The sequence below is a fragment of the Stegodyphus dumicola genome, chromosome 1 (assembly GCF_044657685.1).
Source record: "Stegodyphus dumicola isolate Sdum_Otavi_A_Nest chromosome 1, ASM4465768v1".
Taxonomy (NCBI): Eukaryota; Metazoa; Arthropoda; class Arachnida; order Araneae; family Eresidae; genus Stegodyphus; species Stegodyphus dumicola.
Genome location: NC_140768.1, coordinates 219,113,436 through 219,136,046, shown reverse-complemented (window position 1 = coordinate 219,136,046; position 22,611 = coordinate 219,113,436). Strand labels below are relative to the sequence as shown.

General features: G+C 32.5%; 1 protein-coding gene across 5 annotated transcripts in view; it reads left to right on the top strand.

Annotated features, from left to right (window-relative positions):
• Positions 1–22,611, top strand: part of LOC118182700 (condensin-2 complex subunit G2-like) — a 200,841-nt gene that overhangs the window by 158,871 nt on the left and 19,359 nt on the right. For all 5 annotated transcript variants that reach the window (XM_085825775.1, XM_085825764.1, XM_085825770.1 and 2 more), the window contains 4 exons: positions 3,915–4,011; positions 11,564–11,745; positions 19,391–19,549; positions 19,746–19,831. In XM_085825775.1, the coding sequence (XP_085681901.1) occupies positions 3,915–4,011; positions 11,564–11,745; positions 19,391–19,549; positions 19,746–19,831 (524 nt within the window). The remainder of the gene's footprint in view (positions 1–3,914; positions 4,012–11,563; positions 11,746–19,390; positions 19,550–19,745; positions 19,832–22,611) is intronic.

Below are 22,611 nucleotides of genomic sequence, written 5' to 3'. Positions count from 1 at the left end.
ATAGAATGAATGATGCACCTTTTTTTCAGCTCATGCACAATGTAAGGAAAAGGAAAATAGTTTACCATAAATTAATTTTGCCAAGTGAATCAATCATTCTTGGTGTAAACTGAAAAAGGTGTGCCAAGATAAATTTTTTAATTTATTGGCATATTTCTTACCAAATTTTATAAAATTTAATATTTAGATATAATTTAAGTTGTAGAATCAAAGTATGGGGGGGAATCAATTTTTGTCATTCCTGAAAAGGTCCGATTTTTAAATGCAAATTTGATTTCGTTCATTTGCCCAGTAAAACGAGAAAAGTAGAACTGTTCCATTTTTTTATGCACAGAATGTACATATACTTCAGTATTACCTGTTCTTGGTATTTTCCAATTTTTTTTAATGGTTTTTTATGTTTCATTTGTTTTATCTGATCAAAAAGTACAGCATTATTTAAAATTCTTTTTTAAAGGTAAAAACTAACAACATTCTCCAAAATATCAATGTTTTATACAAATTGCTGTATCTGAATATATCGGAATTTAATTTTAAATTCTTACTACTAAATTACAGCTATTTTCAGCATGTGCTGTAGCTCCAGGTTTATTAGAACTTATTGTTCACTATATACAAGGTAACCAAAAAAGTTCTTCCTGTTTTGGACAGCCAGATAGAAAAAGTCATAAAACAAATAATAATCACTGCTAATCCTCAAAGTAATCACCATTGGCATCTAGTGCCTTTTGCCAACGCGTGGCTAGCTGTGCAATGCGATCGCGGCAAAACTCAGGTGCCTTGGACGCAAAGTAGTTTGTGAGGGCCTTTTCAAAATCTGGCCGGTTGTTGAAGGATTTCCCACGAAGATGGTTCTCCAAGGAATGGAAAAGGAGGTAGTCTGTTGGCACGAGGTCTGGGGAGTATTGTGGATGGGGTAATGTCCCTGGCCTTCTGAGCCACATGCAGCCTCGCGTTGTCATGAAGGAGGAGTACACCCTTACGATTGACCAATGCTGGCTCTTAATGCATCAGTGCCTCATGAACATGTTCCGACTGCTGTGAGTACAGGCCTGCCATGATGGTTTGGCCCGCTGGCAGGAGCTCATAGTGCACCACTTAGCAACTGGTCCACCAGATACAGAGCATGATCTTGCATGGGTGGAGAGAAGGTCTCACGGTGTGAGGCACAGGGTCCCGTGGTGACAACCAATGTCTGGAACACCTGGGTGTGTCATACTGGACCCACTTTTCATCACTGGGGAGTACTCGATTAAATATGGATGCACTGTGGTGCCGAGTAAGCAATAATAAACAGACAGTGACACGCTGTTGCTTATTTGCATCATATAGTGAGTGGGGTACCTTTTACTTGCTCAGCTTGTATGCCTTTTCTATGTGTTGAAAATGGAGTCTGATCATTTCATCAGATACCTGGAAGTGTGCAGCAAGCTCACCACATGTTTGGCTACTGTAACTATCTATGGCTGCTCTCAGGGTCTCATCGCCCAGCGCTTTTGGCTGACCGCTGCATGGTGTATCACTAAGAGACATATCTCCTGACCTGAACTTCTGGAACTATTGCCCAGCGGTTCGTTAATGGAATCATCCCAAAAGGTCTGGCAAATTCAGCAACTTGATTCTGCTCCTGGAGGCCCACTTTAAAATCATACAGCAAACAACTCCGAACGAGCGTCTTTGATGCATCCATTTCAATCAGTCTCTGTGTAAGTTATCTTTGAAGTACCAATGCAATGCGTTTTTATACTCTTGGTCAATATCCGGACTCCCATCCTAACCACTTCATTGCCAGGTTTGATGACTATTTTTATGTTGGGTGCACTCTTCCAATGTCATCAGAAATTGCAAAAAAAATTTTCGTTACCACGTATATATACAGGGAGATGTCTGTCATATATCTGTGAAAATTTTAGAGGGTGGTAAAGCTGCCCAAAATAAACATTTTGTTTTGTCGTAGCATGAGTGTCCAGAAAAGATGTGTTTAAGTGGCTGCAGATGACCTAAGTTTTGACAGTTGATGACATCTGGAAGTAAAGACATTTCTCTGTTAGGATTTACAACAGTGTGCATTATTTTACAAATATAAAGCTTGCATATATCCATCTGATATATGGGCAGTAAACAGATCTAGCCATATGGAAGCTGTACTGGGAAAGATTCTTGGCAAGACAGCTGCCAAATCATAAAACGCTTGAGCACGTGCACCACCAGCTCTACAAAAGTGAGCCTTTCACTGCTCTGGTCTTAATTTAAAAGAGCTACTTCAAGGCCATTTGTCAGTCTTGGTGCCACATATGCGAACCACTCAATACTTTGGGGTGGACTTGTTCGTTGGCAACCATGATCATTAGATTGGCTAAGTTTGGATTTCTTCTTGTGCATGCATTTCAAAAACACTGAGTTATGATACTTCCATTGACTCCAAACAAGATCTTATTGTCAGACTGTCTGTTGCTGTTGAAGATGACATCTGGTTATCTGCTGAAGATGTAAGGCATGCTTGGCATCGATGGTGTGAAGTATGTGCTTGTGTTAGTGGTCGCTCGTTTGAGCATCTGCTGTAAATTGGTCCTAATTAAACACAAACTGTTTCTAACCTTCCCCCCCCCCCTGTTGAAAGAAAAGCAACTTTCCTTTAGCCTTTCTTTCAACTTTCATATTTTCTCTTCAAGTCTTTTGTTTGCTTAAATTTGTCATATCCCCATTCTGTTTTTTTTTTTTTTTTTTTTTTTTTGGGGGGGGGGTCTCCTTTGTATAGTAAAACATAACATTTTTTGCTGTTTCATACACTAACCTATTTTGTAATTTTGAATGTATAAATTTTAAGCTCATCTACATTGCATAATTCATTTAAAATTTCAAAAGTGACTCAATCCTTCTTTCCATTATTGTATTACAAATGGCATCAAGGTAACCTAAGATTTTGGAAATTGCATATTTTAACAAGGTTGACAAATTTCTGTCATGGTGGAGAAAATCAACCAGAAGCCATTTTTAACAGTCACAAAAATAGAAAAATAACATATTTATTCAGAAAAGACTGAAAACAAAATTGAGTTTATGTCATCATCAATACAGTGAAACAGAACTTTATTTTTCTGTTACATGAAATTATCTTTTTAGTAATTTTGAATAGATAAATCAAAAGAAGAGAAATTCCACTCTAATCTGTCAGAGCTTGTAGAAAAGTTTAAAAGTATTTCAGTAATATTACATGTAAAATTTTAGAAATTGTGTGCCAGAGAAGGTAATAGATTGCTACTTTTTCTTATTATCCAGATCCTTGCTGTTTCTTGTTCAGAATTTAGGTTTTACACATCAGTAAATTAATAAAATTCCACCTCAATTGTTACTGGATTTTTTTCTTTTGAGGGGAGGGTATTTAATTATTTCGATTTTATTACAGGCATAACAAAACAAGTAAATTAGAATATTTTTAGTAAAATTATCTCCTTTAACGGTTCCATGGAAGGAAGATCCTGGATGAAACCCAACCTTGAAATCTAAGTCAGAATTATCAGATAATTTATATAGTTATTGGAACATATTTATTTAATACAATTTGATGATGTAAATTTTTATTAGTATTAATTACTTAATAGCAGTCTAATTTATTTATTATGTAATACAACATTTCAAGGCACTAATAATACTATTCTTTAATTTAATTGAGACACAGTGCTAGTTTTATCTGGTTTTTCATAAAATTTTGAGCTTTGATTATCTTGAATTCCTCCCCATTTCTGCAAACCTTTGACATGTTGAGATTTTGTTATATGATTATCTTGTAATAACATCCTAAACGCAAATATTTGACACAGGAAATGTAATGAATTATACTCTATCATAAATGTTGTTGCTTTTTGTCATGTTTGCTTCATGTAACATTTACTCAGTAATCAATTTTATTGTAGGGTTTAATTCATGTAGCTGCTGATATGACAGTTGTAGGATTTGTTGATAAAGAATCAAGAGCCTTTTTTAAATTCACCAAAACAATTCTTGAATTAGGTATAGTAAAACTTTTCTTTATAAGCAGAAGATTAATTTAATTACTATTTTAATGTTTATATAAATTGCTACATATTAGGGGTGTTCAAATGAAAATGTATGAAACAACACTATAGATATAATGAATCCTGTATTCACAAGTAATCACCAAAGGCCTGTGCACAATTATTCCTCTGTTTCACGAGACCTTCTGTGCTACTGAAATTGGATCCAGTCCACCATCAAGTGCTGCAGATTTGCTGTGGAGCTTTCAGAACATCTCCAGTGCAAAGTTTATATATCATCTGTTTTGAACCATCTCTGGTATTCAGATGCAAGCAGTTGCTCATTGATCTTCATTATAAAGTAATGTCACAAGCTGAACATCCTGTCCGACTCATGACATCTGATCAGTTCTGCCAAGCACGTCCTTCATGTATACCACCTTTTGATCTTCAAATTCACTGATTGAAGAATTCAACCTAAAAGATCTGCATCCCAAAAGCTTTAACTTTTTAAGTATTGCTCCCTGGCAAGAATATTCACCTACTTAACGTTTTTGGAGAACTTAAGAAGAGCAGTACCAATGACGTCCAATATCAATAAATTTTCCTAGAGCATAGAAGCAGTCATTCTAACTATAAAGCGATTTTTACTGATGGCTCAAAGAATCATGATCATGTCGAGGCAGCTTTTGTTTGTGATAAGGAAATCAAGAGTAGTAAACTTCATAAGATTGCATCTGTCTTTACTGCAGAAACTTACCATTTTGAATTCCTCAGTCTTTATCTCTAAGCAGAAAGTTCATCATCTACTCTGAGTGCTCTTGAATCAATAAATACAAATACTAACCACCCTTTTGTCTTAGAAATTTTAAAGGCACACCTCGGTTTGAGAAATGCAGGTTATTCTGTTGCGTACTGCTGCGTGCCTGGACATGCTGGCATCAAAGGCAATGAACTCGCCAATGTTGCAGCAAAATTTGCTGATATTACCTCTGAAAATGATGTCCCTTTTACAAACATACAAAATTACATCGGAACAAAGATCTTGCCCAGGTGGCAAGAACTCTGGGAATGCCAGACTTTGAACAAATTAAGACAGGTAAAACCTAATTTGGAGTATTGGGATTCGAGAGGGAATCAAGGAGGATATACTCCTGACTCGCCTACGAATTGGTCACTGCAGACTGACACATCAATATCTCTTGAAAGGATATAATGAGTCTATTTGTGGCACTTGCAACGCTCCCATTTCAGTCAATCACATTTTAACCCGCTGTCCTGCTTTTAGTCAGAAATGTGAATATCATTTTAACTCTTTGAATGTTAACTTAACAGATCTCATTGAAAGAAAACCTCATAAAATTTTTAAAAGACATCTCCTTTTTACCATATGATTTGAAGTTTTTTTTCCTTTTATCCTTCTCTACCTGTTGCTAGAGCATTTCTCAAAGTCATTTCTCCATGCCTTCATCAGCATTACAGGTTCATTTCAACAATTCATCTGATACAGTGTGTTTGTACATTTTTGATTTTATTCACCATTCGTCTGGCACATAATAACCTTTAAGGTTTTGTGCCATTAAAAGTCAACCAACCAACCCACTGTTTCATGAGCCGAAGGATTCCCTCTTCCCAGAATTCCTGTAGCTGTGACAGGAGCTAGTCCTCCACTGTGTCCTACAGCTCGTCGTCTGAGTTGAAACACTTCCCTTTGAGATGTCATTTCTCACCAAATTATTCACCTTGTCCATGAATTTGGCCGTGATTACCGTTTTTGCCTAGCCTTGGGTCATCACTCAAACACTCCAAGCCTTCACGAAAACTGCAATTCCACTTTTTCACTGACTTGTCAGATGCAGTCTGCTCTGTATACGTATAATAGTCTGCTTCAGTGATGAATATCGGCCGATTTAACCCCTTCCACACTCAGAAATCTGATAACATCTTGCTGCTCCTCAGTCGTCGAATTTTGCAATGTGAATGCCAAGATGTCATCACACACACTGCTGCATCAATTGGACGGAACACATAACTGCCAGCTTCACTCCGGTGTCATGTGTGGGCACTTGCACTGTGCACAACCACATCAGACGCTACATTTGCATCCTTAGATGTCTCATTATGTTATACCAGAGTATTCAAATTTCAACCGGCTTGGTTGTTACGTTTCGTTCCTTTTCATTTGAATACCCCTTATTTATAAAATAAAAGTTTCATATTTGAACTTGTTAAATCGGTACTTTTCCATTTCGCCGGCGCACATCTCGCCAAGCAGACTTTATTGGCGACAACATACAGTATACACATAAAAAATGTTAACAAATGTTAGTTCTAAGAATTTTTTATTTTGAAGGCATAACCATTTTAATATCATTTAAAATTTTGTAAAAAAACAATAAATTGTAAAAAGACATTAATAATTTACTATGCTTTCATGGTTCAATATCCTAATTCGCCTTTTCATATCATGTGACCCCAAGCTTACTCAGAAAGTAAGCTTGGGGTAAGTACGAATAGCTTACTCAGAAATTATGTAAAACCGCCGTGCTTTACTTCGCTAGTGCATTCTCATTAGAATTGACGAATTTAACCCTTGACCTTTGCCTTTTCTATATTTTCTCCTTCGGATGAGCAATATGATTGCTTCCTAATTGACTTAATTACTGTGAATGGCCTTAGGGCATAAAATTGAACTATCTGGTTAAATGTGTAAATTGAACTATCTGGGTAAAAATTCTATGTAATTGTATGCCAGTATTGAAAGAAACAATCAATCTGATAAGAAATGGCTGCGACTTGTTTTGAAAATGAGGCGTAATAGGCGAGGATATTCTGTTTGGCATCAGGTTGTACCATTTCTGGCAATTGTATCGCCTGCACCGTCAAAACGGAAAAGTATTGTTAAATGAAGATTCCTTTTTTGTTTATACATGTTAAGCCTCTAAATGGCTTAGCTGCATGTATGCATTCATCAGATTAAGTTTATGGATTTGAGTTGTATTTTGTCTTAATTGTTTAAAAAAAAATTAACTTTCAAAATGATTTAAAAATTTTTGTGTGATTATAAATTTCTTTTAAATCATAAATAGCTCTGAAAAGGTGAGAAAGTGTTTTAGGCATGTTACTTTCCTCCTGAACCCTCCCCTTCCCCATCTTGCAAAAGAAAGCACTAGAAGAAATTTTGCAATGTATAATGTATTTGCAGCTGCAGAAATGCAAATTTAAATGTGAAATTTTTTATGTTATTTTAGACCCACCAGTGGCTGAGCGGTAAATTCGCTGAACACTGGTAGTTCGGTCCGAGGTTCAAATCCCATGAATGGGCTGGCTGCGTAGGCCTTTTCATGGTTTTCCCCATGTGTAAGTGTATAGGAACCAGTTTCCCTTAGAAAGTTCTCCACGAAGGCATCCCTCAGGCAGATAGCCCTCGAGGCTTTGCCATAATCACACACACGTTATGTTATTTTAGATGTTGATTTCAGCAAGTAAAAGCAGGTATTGAATATTACTAGAAGAAGAAGTCTTTCCAAATATATGAGCAAATGTGTACTCTTTTTTGGGGGGGATAATGCCATAAGTATGGAACTAGAATTGCATTTTTAGCATTCAAGTTACAAGTAAATACATCAAAAAATGAGATATAGAAGTGATAGTTTATTTTCCCACTTACTAAATATAATTACGACCCTAAAATATGTACCCATGTAATAGTGGCTTAGCTAGAACTCTTGGGCCCCTGTGCAAAAAAATTTCCTGCCCCCCCCCCAAAAAAATTAATTTACTGTGCTTAAAAAAAAGGAGGAAAGAAAGTCTAGATTTGCGGAGATTTTTAAATAAAATCCAGTAGGTTTTACATGCAAGTATATTTTGAGTTTCTATATAAAATCTGCACCAATCCAAGTTTTTTTTCGCTTAATTTAGCAAGCTAGTAAATAACTGGTTATGTTATAAACTGACAGACAACATGATAGGTAAACGTACAAAAAAGAAATTACACTAATATATAGCGCTCTGTGATCAACTGAGCTTAACATGACTTATGCAATAATATGCAAGTCATAAATAAGAACGTTTATAATTTAAATGATACATTTGTTAAATATAAAACATATTTATAAATTTCATAAAGAAATCTATTTGAACATACAATTTTTGTAGAAAATGTGTATGATAAAGTTCCTCTCTTTCTTTTAAGAAAACTTTTTGGTACACTAAACTACTCGAATACATGATTTTTATATGTGTTTTAAGTTTAAATGTGTAAATGTAGATCAGCAAGATATTCATGGGCCCCCTAAGCCTTCGGGCCCTTATGCGACTGCATTCCTTGCATACCCCTATTTATGCCACTGCCATGTAGGGATCAAGAAAGCTTTGCGAAAAGTTTTGCGGGTATGTTATTTGTATATTAATAAGTTTTTTTTCGATTAACTCTTGCTTTATTACTCTGTGTGATATTTTCAAATAACTAAAATTCTATTCCACCTGTAAATTTTTATTGTTTAAACTTGCTTTTGAATCTTTTCATTGCACTGATGCATAAAACAGTTTTTTTCTCGTGAATGTTTTTATTTTAATTTTTTACTGACATTGAGTATATTTGCTGAATATTAAAAATGAATATAATTGTGTGAATATAGGAATAGCTTAATTGCTTCACATAAAAGAAATTCTTGAACTTCTTAAATTAGATGATACTTGGGATAATGATACTTACTTCCCAGCATAAGCAGTATAGCTCACCTGAGGGTGGTCAGAGGAGCTTGCGGAAAATTACTAGTAGACTTACTAAAGGAAACTGGCCCTGTTAAACGTCGGGAAAAGCATAAACACTAGTTTCACTCTTGTTGGCCCAAGTTGTACAAAGGTCCTTTTTTTATTATTATTTTCAGACAAACAGATCTAAAATTCTAAAAATAGGAACACATAATGCAGAGATAACCAGCGCATGCAAGTAACATCTTCTGAATGTGTAACATTACTTGGATTATTCCAAGAGCACAAGGTTTAATTCACTGGTATCTTTTTCACTGAGGAGCTGTGAGTTTGAAATATATTCCATTTATAATTTGTGATTTTCATTTGCTCAACTAATCAGAGAATTTGTATTGGATGAAGCTGCCAATAATGGCTACCCCAGATCATTATGGAATGGCATACGTTTATTAACCGCTTCATGATGGATGTATCTTATACACATCAAAAGTTAATCCTCTTACGCAATAGCATGCTGCTTAGCGGAACTCAACTTGGAGACGGTGTGTTGTTGCAGTAGTACGAGCTTGAAAGATTGAAATATTTCACATTGCTAAGCTTAACTTTAAAGGGGGGGGGAAATCATCATCATTATTATTATTATTATTTTTTTTTTTTTTTTTTTTTTTTTTTTTTTCTGCAATGGAATCAAACAATATTATAATCATAAATACAGAATATCAAGAGAGTCTGAAAAAAGTTTAATTAAAATATAAATGCAAAATAAAATATTTGACTCATCTTGATGAAATGTTGTAAAAAATTTGCTTAAATATATATCTAAACATACGTAAAATATAATAAATTATATAATCAAATGTTATGGCATAGATCATGAATTCTTAACCGGTGGTATACAAGAGAAAAATAGGTGGTACACAAAGAAACAAATATCTTTATTAATTAAATTCAAAAAATCTCATTAACAAAAAGAACAATTGATAGAAATTTACTGTGATCGAACTCTAACAGAAGATTTTAAAAATAACACACTTGTTTACTTTTGGTTGAACCAGAAAAAAAAAAAAAGAATTTAAAGGTATTTCAAATAAAGCTATCAAATTTTTATTACCTTTTTGCACAATCTATTTAGGTGAACAAGGATTTTCTTCCATGTTATATTTGAAAAATAAATACACAGTGAAATTAAAAGTGGATCCTAATTTACAGTTAAAGTAAAGTGAAATAAGACCAGACATATAGAACTTGATCTCTGTTAACAGACCCAAATTTCACACCAGATTTTAGAATTTAAGTATTATAACTTGAATTTTGATAATTAAAATGGGAACCAATTTTTAATCTAATTTTTTATGTGTACATATTTAATACAAATAGCCAATAGGTTGTGCAAATGGCAAAATATAGTTTTTTTTTTTTTTTTTTTTTTTTTTTTTTTTTTTTTTTTTTAATATTTCTATTGAGAAATTGAAAAATAATCATTGTAAAACGTAGTGGTGGTACTAAAATTTTTCAAGTTTTATTTAGATGGTACATGTTAGTTAAAAGGTTGAGAGCCACTTGCATAGATGATTCAGAAAGGAGTGTGTGATAATCTACTCACTAATCACTTCATTAGTTATGGAACACATTTTCAGTTCTAACTTTTTAATTCCATCCCATCAGAATAATTAATACTAGCAGACCCCTCATTTTAGGTACATCTAGAGGAATATGTTGATTTAGGATGAAGATGGATTTTCACTCATCTTTTGTTCATAGAAATTATTAGTTTCTTTAACTATTATGTTCATTAGATTATTGAAAAAAATGATGGAAAAATCAGTTTTGTTCGCATAACTTTGAATTAAGTTTACTTCTGCAATTCCCGTAAATTCATAAGGTTACTTAAGAGATTGAGTTCATGACAGAATAGCCACTGTTCTGCTGGATTGTGTGAGGTGAAAGCAAAACATACTTTGAATTCGGTCTCTGAGAAAATTTCCATATCAAAATCGCTGTTCTCGCTTAAATGTAGGATTTTCGGTGTCAAACAATTTGAATATATTCTTCTTCAATTAAAAACTTTTTAATCTTAGACATTGCACTATTAGTTTAACTCTCTTACCCAGTGCAAAAAACTTACATCTGCTATCTAAAAAAGATGTGAACTGAATACAAACCAGAGTTCCTAAAACCACTCCTAGTCTTCCCTTAGGGAAAAAAAAATTTTTTTGGAGCATCAGAAACTGTTTAATATCACGTGAAGCCAACTGCAAGTCAGCTGGGTTTTGCTTATATTATATCATCTGCTCATGCATCTAAATGAATCACCAGAATCAGAAAGTAGTTGACGAACACAAGGTCAACGGTGTATATGTTCAAATAAGCTAACTGTGGTGGACACGGATTGCCATCTAGTGATTTTAAAAAAATTCTAAAAGAATGTGTATGTTCTGAGAGTGGATTTATGACAAACCCATCTGTCTAAAAGATCAAAGCAAGTGGTGATGCTTTGGTGCATATGAGTGATATTTGGGGTGATCGTGCTAGTGATATTTGGGGCTGATTGCATATATGATACACCCATCTGCAGATGGTTTTTTGTTCAGCATCATGTCGGCGTGAAGGGGTTAAACCTAGCATTGTCATTCGAAGAGCTATTACCTGTGATATCCATACATCTTTAGCAGTCCTTCACAGCAACTGACATGATTACTCTTTGCCATTCAGTATTTTTAAAAATATGTTGAAATGTCTGTTAAAAATTTGTGTCTTATAAATTGTTAATTTTTAAGAGATGTTTTCAATTAAGTGTTTTAATTCACTGGAATGCTTTTACTTCTTGTTTGACAAGTCTTTTTATTTTTTAGAATTAGGACCTCATTTTCTTTTACCTATCTGCAAATTCTTGTTTAAGCATATTTCAGAAGGAGAATATCTTTATTTGAAAGAAGATGGTAATACTATTTTATTAGAACCAGTACCTGCATTCTTGCATAAAATTCTTGGGTGTCTAAATGATGAGAATTTCTTTAAAAAAATGCCTGCAGCGGTATGATTGCTTATTTTTTCTTATTTTTCTTTTGTCAATTAGAGCAGAGGTATTCAAACTTACTAGGATAGCAGTAAGACCCTATAAAACTGCAACTGACACGAAAATACGATTCTGCAACTCCAACCAGAGCATCAGTCCTCAATTATATACCAGCAGAGGCCAAACTTTTAGGCGATCAAAGCCACATGCTAGATTTCATGAACGTTCGAGAATCGCAGTTCAAAATTAATATCATTTCATAAATAATTAGAGAAGTTTTGAATATAAAGAGACTTTTGAAGTAAATTGGTGAAAATTTCCTATTTTATATGTGATTAACATGATTACATATAAATATGAATAAATTGCATCTTAAATCTACTGCTTTATGTTCAGAAAAGTTAAGTCCAAAGGAAATACTTTTTTTTTTTTTTTAAATCAAGTGTTTTGTTATTTGTTACTCTGACGATAAGCTCGTGGTGTGCAGTTTGAGATCAGCTAAATTATTACTTACAAGTATAAGAAATTAAATTGCCGGCTAATAAAGAAACGTCATTGCATGATTTATATTTCAGATTCTATTTGTATTTAAAAAAAATAATAATAAGCCAGTATTTATTGAAAACAAATCACATTTCAGAGGGCCACAACTATCTCACGAGCTGCAGTTAAGGTATCAAAGAACTGCAAGTTTGGCCATGCTTGTTATATATGATAAATTCATATTTTTTAGGATTTTTATCCTTTTTGTGCCCCCACTATAAGTTTTACCCACACCCATAGTTTGAATACCACTGATTTAGATAATTAAACTTAATATAATCTGTGTTTTCCTTTATATAAGAACTGTGTGTATGACTTTTAACCATTTATGTAATACATGGTATGTCATTTTAAATAGATTGATTACATGTGACAAAAAGATAATACTACTGTTTGTTGATTAAGAATTTGGCATGAAAAACGGTGCATATTAATGCAACATCCCTGGTGCAATTTGACAGTTTTTTGCAAAGTCACTTGTCGGGTTCAATTTGGCGGTCTTCGTAACTTTTTTAAAAGGATCTCCAAACTATCAATATTTATTGTAAGCTATCAACATAGAAAAGAAGCATACTTCAGTAATTTAAGTATCACAGTTTGTTTATAAAAACCATTTGAACCTGGAACAGATGGAACACATATACAGTACAAAGTCCGTAATCCATACTCATCGGGACTTTTATGATTCCGGATTATAGATCATCAATTTAAATCTGATAAGATAGCATGCAGAAATTATACACTTAAAAATATGAAAAAGAGCAATTATGATTTAAAGGGTATCAACATTTAAAAAAAAAAAAAAAGAAGAAGAAGAAGAAGAAGAAGAGCTTAATATTGATTTGTTTACTTTATCAAACATTTCTTTCAATGTAAGTTGTTTAAGTTGCTTCCTTTTTCCTTTCTCTTTAATTCTATAAACAGACATAATTTCTTGTTCAGTTACAAAGTTCTACTGTTCAAGTCCTGTAATTGCTGTGTCGAGAATACCAACTAACTTGTCAATCGAAATGTTTTCATTTTCAATAACCTCTCTGTCACTTTCTTCACTATCGGAAACCACTCTGTCACTTTCTTCACTATCCGATACACCTCTAAACCAACATAATGATACCTCAAATTATTATTCCAATCACTTACTTTACTACTTTTTACTACAGTTGTACCTTGCAAGTACGAGACTTCACAGCAATTAATTTCTCACGATGTTCACAACAACACTTATGATTATAAATTTACATTTTCAGTAGAAATAGTTCCAGTGTGCAAGAATGATGTGGTGTGCTTATCTATTTCCTTAGCACGGGTCTTAGGAAATGTAGGACAAATATGTGTTTGTCACAGAGTAACAAACCCAATCTACCTAATTGATCTTTGCACTCTTCAAACTGCTGATGTCTCAAATCAGCAATACTGGAGAACACCTTTTCATGCTATAGGCTCCTTAAAAGAATTCACAGAATATACTGTAATGGACACAGAATACATTTTAGATTCTGAGACACGAACATTTGCTGGCCAAGTCCATTTTCTCATAAACGTGTATTAGCAGATGCTTGGGTTATACGTTCATGTGCACTTGGCCTAACAGAAGACTTCATTCACACTCATGCACGAGGGAGTGCTTCAATGTTGCACGAATATCGAGTTTAAATATCAAAATTCTGAGCAACAGTAAGTTATCCAGTGTGATGAGATGCAAGTAAGACATTTCACCTCCGATTTCAAGCGTTGTGCTGCATTCCGGTGAGTCAACGTATTTCAGTCATGATTTTAGCGGATATATGTATCATCTGCTGCATTTGAGCCGCCACTTTCTCTGATTTCAAGTACCAAGAAACTGTGTCACTATAAACATATTGATTATTTTTCTATACATATTATTATTGTGCATATTCTATACATATTATTATTGCACATATTCTATACATATTACTATTGTGCATATTCTATACATATTATTATTGTGCATATTTGATTGATCTAAAATGATTGACAACGATGCTGCTTCACAATTGGCGCGCATGCGTAAAGCACACAAAAAAAAAAAAAAAATTGTGGCTTTGAGGTCCGAATTATAGGTCATTCTGGATAATGGACATCCGGATTACAGACTTTGTACTGTACAATGTTACTTGCCTAAAGAACACTTATGTGCATGTGTATGAGAGCTTGGCATGTTCTGGTATTTTAGTGACTTCTATTAAGGTGGTTGCAAGAATACGTAAGCACCAAAAAAAAAAAAAAAATAAGTAAATTGGAAGGATGTTCAATTTATTTTGAAACATGCTGCAACCCCCCATCACAATTTTCATCAGTGTAGGCTTTGACAGTTATATCGAAAGTTTAGAGTCTATATTCAAAGAAGCAGGAACTGCAGCTTCAGAACTCAGGCACTTGATTCCTGCCTGAGACTATTAAACAGTAAAACTACATGCAGTTGAGTTCGTACTGTCCTTAAAAGTCCTTAGGTTTTTTTGGAATTGATTTTTGGTCCTTAAAAGTCCTTAATATCAGCCAAAATTAGCAGAAGGTCTTTAATTTTAATCGTCTGAAATTTGTGTCTGTTTTTACGATTGCCATTTAGAGTGTGAATTAGCATTTTGGAGGAATATTTTTGGTGATTCAATGACAAATATGGTTATCTTTTGAATGGGTTATAATTTGTTCCTATTTCTAATATACTCGAGTACTCGAGTGGGATACTCGAGTTTCTGAGCAAGAAGTGAAACGTAAGCATTTCGAAATCAGATCATTTTTTCTAATAAAGAGCTCTTGAACAACTTTTTGCTTTTTGGTGATTTTAGGATAAGTTTTTATATAAAATTTTTGATTCCGAGATCTGGGAATTTTTCAACGATTTTTTTAAAACGTATTATCGATAAATTTCACTAAAATAATGGTGATGTATTGAAATTATATTTAAAAAATAAGATTAAAATAAAACATTTTATTTTTCTCTGTCATATTATAGAAAGTTCCATTTTTGCCACTTATTATATAATATTTTGAATCTGAAAAATAAACAAGGTATAATGCTATACACAATTTACGAAACAGCTCTTAGCAAATGAAAAATAGCCATGTAATTAATTAAAAATGTCTTCTTTTTTATTTGTCCATAAAAAGTTTTTCACATGTAATTGTCTCAGAATATTCAGAATTCTGAGAATATGCATCATTTTTATCTGTAAAATTAATTTTATACTTTTTTCCCCTCTGTTTTTCCCCAAAAAATATTTCTGTCTTTTTGGTGTTATAGAATTAGTAGGGGTAATTTTTCTTTAGGATTTTAGGCATTGCAGCTTGAAAAGTTTAGAAAGATTTGAAGGCAAGATTTATAGACCCACAATTCTAGAAGATTCCAGAAAAATATGACAAAATAAAAAATGTCTCCATACGTAATGGATGTTTTTACAGAACGTTTGTGATGAATTTCTTATTATTTGGAGAACGTCTGGAAAAATAATGAGAACATAATATTTGAATGTTTTACTTCTGATACTAGAATCGTTTTCTTAAAATTTTTATCTTCCCTTTATTTTCTCTACTTTTCACTAGACACAAGCATGGAAAATATAAAAAAATGCTTCTAATCTTATCATATGGACAGGCATTATATAAAAGAAGGTTTTTATTAATAAAGAAATTGAAAACTGACAATTTAAAAGATATCTAATATGTTTTAATGCATCGTACAGAGAGCTGGCACTAGGCATTTTCCCACCTGATGCAATTTCTGTGGATCCTAAATTCTGCTGCTTAGTGCCTTTCTAAATTCTGCTTCTAATGCCTGTTCTAAATTCTAAAAGTTTTCCCATTTCTAGATTTTGTTGCTCGGTGTGTCACAAAATTCTAAAAATTATGCCACACCAACTCTGTAACTAGACCTTACCATATATATTTCATATTTCTTCTGAATTTCCATACTAGTAGAGAAATAAAATTAGCAGCTTTTTCTATACATTTAGTTTTTTTAGAATAACAGAAATCTTTAATTAAATCCAAAAATTCTAAAATGAAAAGGAAACGTGGAAGAAAGAAACCGAATACATAAAGAGAATGAAAATTGCTTTTCAAAGATATGTACAGTTATTACTATGTAAATTTCCCAGTTGTTTACAATTTTAGCCTTTACTATAAAGTGAAATTAAATTGACCACTAGTCCATATTTTCAGTTTGAATTTGAGTCTTCTTATTTAATTACATCACCACAAGCTGTAATTGACTTTGTTATTCTAAGAACATATCTTTATGTTCTTTTTAAATAAGAAGTTTATTTAAACCTGTCTGGCTTTGTAGTTACTTTCAGACATAGCAATAATTTGCTTCACATCTGTTGGAGGGTTTTTGGACTATTTAACTTTTACCAGCTGAAGTAAAACCCTCATAGGTACATTGAGGCGAAGTTGGCAGGTTAGGAGATAAAACACTCAGAAACTAGTAAGATTTTTTCCCCCATACTGAGAAAAATTTCTAATTGATGGAAAAGATGCTTAAAGAGAAGGAAATCTATATAAATTGCCAAAATGTCTGGGAAGGCTTCAAATTAAAAAGATGCATAAATATTTTGTTGAGTGTTGTTGCTACAAAACATAAATGGTTTGTATCTTTTAATGTGTAATTATCCTAATATCGTTTAAGAATCAATGTCATAAATTGCATATGTTTTAAACTGTGAAATTTTATTAGATTGTGATTTTAATAGGGCTTTCTTTAACAAATTTTGTTAAAAAATAAGTAATATTTAATAGTGGCCATGTAAATCCATAATGACTAAGGTTATATAATACCTAATTTAATTGCTTATAACTAACTGCTTACCCTTAAAAATTATCTCTGCATATTAAAGCAGGTTATTGCCTTTCATTAACCCTTACCGTGGTCACAAGATAAAACACAAAAAATGTAAATATTCATGTAAAACTTATTCTTTGCATCTAGTGAGACTTAAAATAATGCAAAACAACTTATCACTTTTGGTACTTTAGTGAATTATTAGAACCTTAAAGTATATTAACTGAGTTACACCCCTGGAACTCTACGCGAAGCTAAATCGTCAGACAAGAGCCCAGCTAACTTTCAAAACTTGCCAACCGTGCTTATATCAGTCCTTTCAGGTTTGTTCTGATCAGCAGGTCTCTAGGCAAGCAGGAGTGGTGACAACAGCCAGTCTTTTATTTTGAATCATGCTGATTATGATTTTAGTTCTCATTTTAACCTGTCCCGCTTGACATTAAATCTACTTACTATTTTCAAAACCTCTAGACCGAGTAAGTGTGCGACAAAATGAGACATTTAAAAAAAAAAAAAAAATCACAAAGCAAACTGTTAGTAAAGCCTAAATAAAGTGTCACTTATCTTTCAAATATGTCCAATTATTATAAGTATAAAATATTTAATGCTACTTCATAAATTTTATTTTATTCTCAAACTTATTAATAATTATGTTAATTACGTTATGTTTAATAATAAAGCATCCTACTTGTGGATCTATTTTATTTTTAGGATAGTATTACAAAAGGGAATTTCAGGCATAGATAATATTTTTAATTGAATTTATTCAGTTCCCATTTGCTCATAGGTCCTTAATTTTTTCCATTAATGGTCCTTATAAGTACTTAATTTCCATCTGCAGAAATGTATACGAACCCTGTATATACTCCTCCCTTTTAAAGGGCAACTGGGGTTTTAGGGAATCCAGTCACCAAATCCTGCTGGTAGAGAGTCATCATGCACTACCATTTTAGTTCGGGCACCACTGTAGATTCATTAGGTTATTTCGATGCTGGAGATGTGAAAAATTAGCAATGCCCTTGCCAGGACTCGAACTACGGTCCTCTCAAGTACGCGCCGAGTGTTCTGACCACTACACCATGAAGGCATGCTAAAAAGGCAGGAGAAATACCTTATAAAATATATGTAACAATTATTTTTTAAAAGAAGATTTATCACCTGCAAAAATTTCAAGACAGTAATGAAACTCAGATTTCTTTATGCAGGAATATATTAAGATTATTTGCTGTTCTATCCATTAGTGCAGTAGTTGAAATTCTGTGATATTAAGTTCCATAGTTAGTTCTGTAAAAAGTAAAAGTTAGTAAAAAAAAAATTATCTGTAAAAAATCTGAAATCTGTTTAATCATCTGAATGGCCCAGCTTTTTGGATTTACTTGAAAGAACTGTAATGAAACTGCATAATGTCATGACCAGATAAATGTGATCATGCACTAAGAATTTTGAGAAAGAAAACAAAATTATATTTTCAAAAGATATCTACACATGTCGACTCTCAAAACTGTACTCCTAAATAACTTGTTTTTTTTTTTACTAGATTATCTGTAGCTGAAAAAAATATTAATGCTGTTTTATCAATGGCTGGCTATCATTATGTGTGAGAGAGCAAATGTGTCTGAAAATGTGATATTTCATTTTTCCTGTGATCTTCAGCTGTTAGGTTATTTGGTGCACATCAGCTGATAAGCACTGAGCATGATCAAAGTTGTTCTTTGCATTTCAGACTGTCACTGAATGGTGTGAGTTTCACATGCTTTGAGAAGTTGTTTAAGGGTTTGTAATCTTTTATCTTAGTTATGTCTGCGAAAACAAGTAAAATACTCATGTGCTTTTCAGAAATCAGAGATAATTTTTCATGTGTTATTTTGTCAAAGAAATATAATATATTTGCGATGTGCACTGTCCGTCATTGCAATTTTCTTTATTGATTTATTCATTTATTTCGTGCGGTGAAAGAGTGACATCCTTAAATAGGTCTGCACAAAAACTCAAGGATAACATAGGTTGTATTAGGGGCTCTTTGAAAACAAAAAGGAAAAAATTATTAATGCAGAATTATTTTATTATTTTTATAAAAAATACAAATAAATTATTTCATATGAATATTTTTACACAATTTGCATTTAAGAATTAGTGCCTGCACTTAATTATTATTAGTATTTTCATATGAATAGTATCTAGCTTGCAATATATTTAAATATACTAATATATAAAAGTGTTATATAATTATTAAGATTTATGTTTTTTAATTTTCAGAAAAATAGCCTTTTGTGTATGTATGTACCCATAAAATATGATTGTTTATTTCATTTTATGCCTAAGGATATGAAAGAAATACAGTATGTACTTGATGGATTACTACACGTAATAACTAATGAATCACTTCTGAGGAAAGAACTGAGAGGTGTGCCACTTGAAATTGTAAAATGCATCACAAGCAGCATTTTAGAAGATTCTAACTGTGTACAGTGTTTCAAAGAGGTAATTCTTCTTCCCTGAACTTGCACGTCTTGATCAGCTTTCTTAAATTAGAAATATATTACGAGAAGCTTTAGACAATTATTATTATATATATATATATAATTGAATATTATTTTGTGCTTTTACTTATTCTATCTAAACTGGTAAGGGTGTACCTAAATTATTAAAATCCATCCTATTTTTGTTTCTGTTACAGAGTTATGAGCCCCTCGACAAAATACCTATCCCAAAGCACTGTGATTTTTTTATCGGCATAATGTGTCTGAAGTACAAAACATTTGTGTAAGTAATATTCATAATAATGTAATTTCTTTCTTTATAGAGAGACATTGGGTAAAGTTAATTCTATTTCATGTGTTTCTATACTCTTGATATGAGAATAAAATAGTAAATTCTAACTCTTCATGTTGCTGAGGAATTAGTTTTCTGCTGCATTTAGAAGTATAGCATCAATTAATTAAATTTTTTATAGCTTAAACTATATTTATTATATTTACTGTATTTTAATTTTCATGAAAACCAAATTGTTGCTGAGTAATTTTAATAGTAATGTTAAAATCAAATAATTTAAAACCTTAATATGGAAGTTACTATAATTAGCTTTGTAATGTTTAAACTTTGACTGTCTTAAAAATTAATCTTTAAGTCTAAGATGATAAGCTGTTAATATTACACAAAAGGATTTAGTACAAATATATAATCTTATCTGTTCTTATTTAGTAATATATCTAAAATTGTTTGAGTCTCTGCTCCCATATAAAAAGAAAAAAATTAGATGTTGGCTGGGTTTCTTTTGTTATATCATCTACTTTGTTTAGATAGCATGAAAACTAATGCAGTGCAAGTATTTGTTTAAAGTGCTTTAAAATAAACTTATATAAATGTAAATTGTAACAAAATTCTAATACAGAATGTAAACTGGTATATAATATTTGGCAAATATAGGGTGATCAGGAAAGTTCTACAGTTTTTCAAATTGAAGGGCATTTTCTTTTAATTATTTTCTTACCACATTATTCTAGCATATGTTCTGGCATGACATTTTGTTTTAGTGCAGTGCTAATAATGGAGTACTCAAAAGTTCACCATATTACATTCTTTTATTTTAAAATAGAAAAAATGCTAGTCAGACTTCCTGTAAAATTTGTCCTGTATGCTATTTCTGATTACATAATTTGAAGGTGGTTTGAGAAATTAAAGTGTGAAAATTTCAGCCTCAATGACGATCTTCCATGTGGACGACCATCCTCTGTAAACAAAGACTTATTAAAAGATGTTATTGCTGAAAACCAATGTTATACATTGCAGGAATTGTCGGAAGACTAAGTATTCAAAAATTGCAATGCTTGATCATATGAAGAAGATTGGATATGTAAGCTGCTATAATGTGTGGTTACATCTTAACTGAGCAGATAAGAAAGGGATACTGTTCCCACTTTCGGATTTTCATCTCTTCGAAATTCTTTGAATGGCCTGGTCCACCTTTGGAGGCTGTCGAAACGGCACCTCGCTATTATCTTCACAAATAAACATGAAGTTTTTGTGGTGTGTCATTTGTGTGTATCATCAAAAAACTGCACAACTTTCCAGATGATCTTATGTGTAGCTTATAAACAATAAGGAAAAGATTAGTATATGTAGATCAACTTTGCTGTACAAAGTAGTGATGTTGTCTATTTCAAATGTATTTTAATCAAAAGTAGTGATAATTCATTTCCATCTCTTTTTAATTTATAGTGCATACTCTCTTTAGCAGTATTTATATACTGTTCTCTAAAATTTCAGTTAATGATCTTTGAACTGTTTTGGTCTTGTGAGGAGTAATGTATTTTTGTAAAGGAATATGGTTATGAAAATTTTCTCAGTGGTACTGTTTTTCTCTGGTGGAACGCGTATATAGTTTCACTCAAAAGTATAATGTTATCAAAGTTGTTATAGTTTGAAAGCTCATCTTATTTGATGCAGCATTAAAAACAAAAATCATGGTTATGTGACCAACTAAACACCTTATATATTAAAAGAAAGACGGAATCATGCACCAAAAAACTATGTGATGCATACTAAGAGGCTGATAGAAAGTAATTCAGTAGCACTCGCTTATAACAATCATGAAGGGACTGTGATATATATACTTAAATTATTTATTTTGTATTTCTGTACAGTGCAAAAGAAGTTGGCTAATTTGCAGTGAACTATCTTATCCCCTTTTTGTGTTCTTGTTCTTCAGAGAAGATTCATAGCCTGAAAAACATCATCATGTGCAACTCTGGCTTTGAAAAAAGTTTGAAGGTTGTTGTTGTTTTTGCGCACTCAAAAGCCATTGAGTAAGTTGGGGCAGAATTCATCTTGAAATTCTTCACATCCGTTGTTATCATGGACGCTTTCATTATGTTTTTCATCTGCTTTAGCTTGAATTTCAGCTATAGTATCCTCAGAAGTATGTATCTTAGAAGTGATAACATTCACGTAAAGAGATACATAATTTTCCAATTCTTCTCTATTCGTTTCCAAATTACCTACTTCTTTTCCTTTCTGAGTGAGGAAATATAGTGATATAAAGTCCAGCAATTTGGGGATGCACTTTACAATTATCAATTAAAAGGAAAATTTTATGGTTTTCTTTCCTTAGTTGCCTTCCCCATTTTGGAATCAATTCCGGGAAAAGGTTTAAAGTCATCTAGGCGTTCTTACTGAGGTCATAATAAACAGGAAGCTTTTTTTACATTCTTAAAATGCCAGTAACCAACAGTTTCTTACTGTTAGTGCTAGATAATTAGAATATATGAAAGCAGTCAATCAATTTTTGGAGAGCTGGCCTCAGACACACTTTTCATCCTTCAACTTAAATGTGTACTGCGGGGTTACATTGTAGAAAAGACCCATTTCGTCAGCATTATAAATGTGATATTTTGTTATCTTTCTCTGATAATGCACCACTTTTTACTCATCCATGTTTGCAGAAATTTACTGGGAATTTTTCCAAAGGTTATCCCATGTCTATTCTTGAATTGATCAAGCCATCCATTTGAACATAAAAATCTAGAATAGCCAAATTCTTCTGC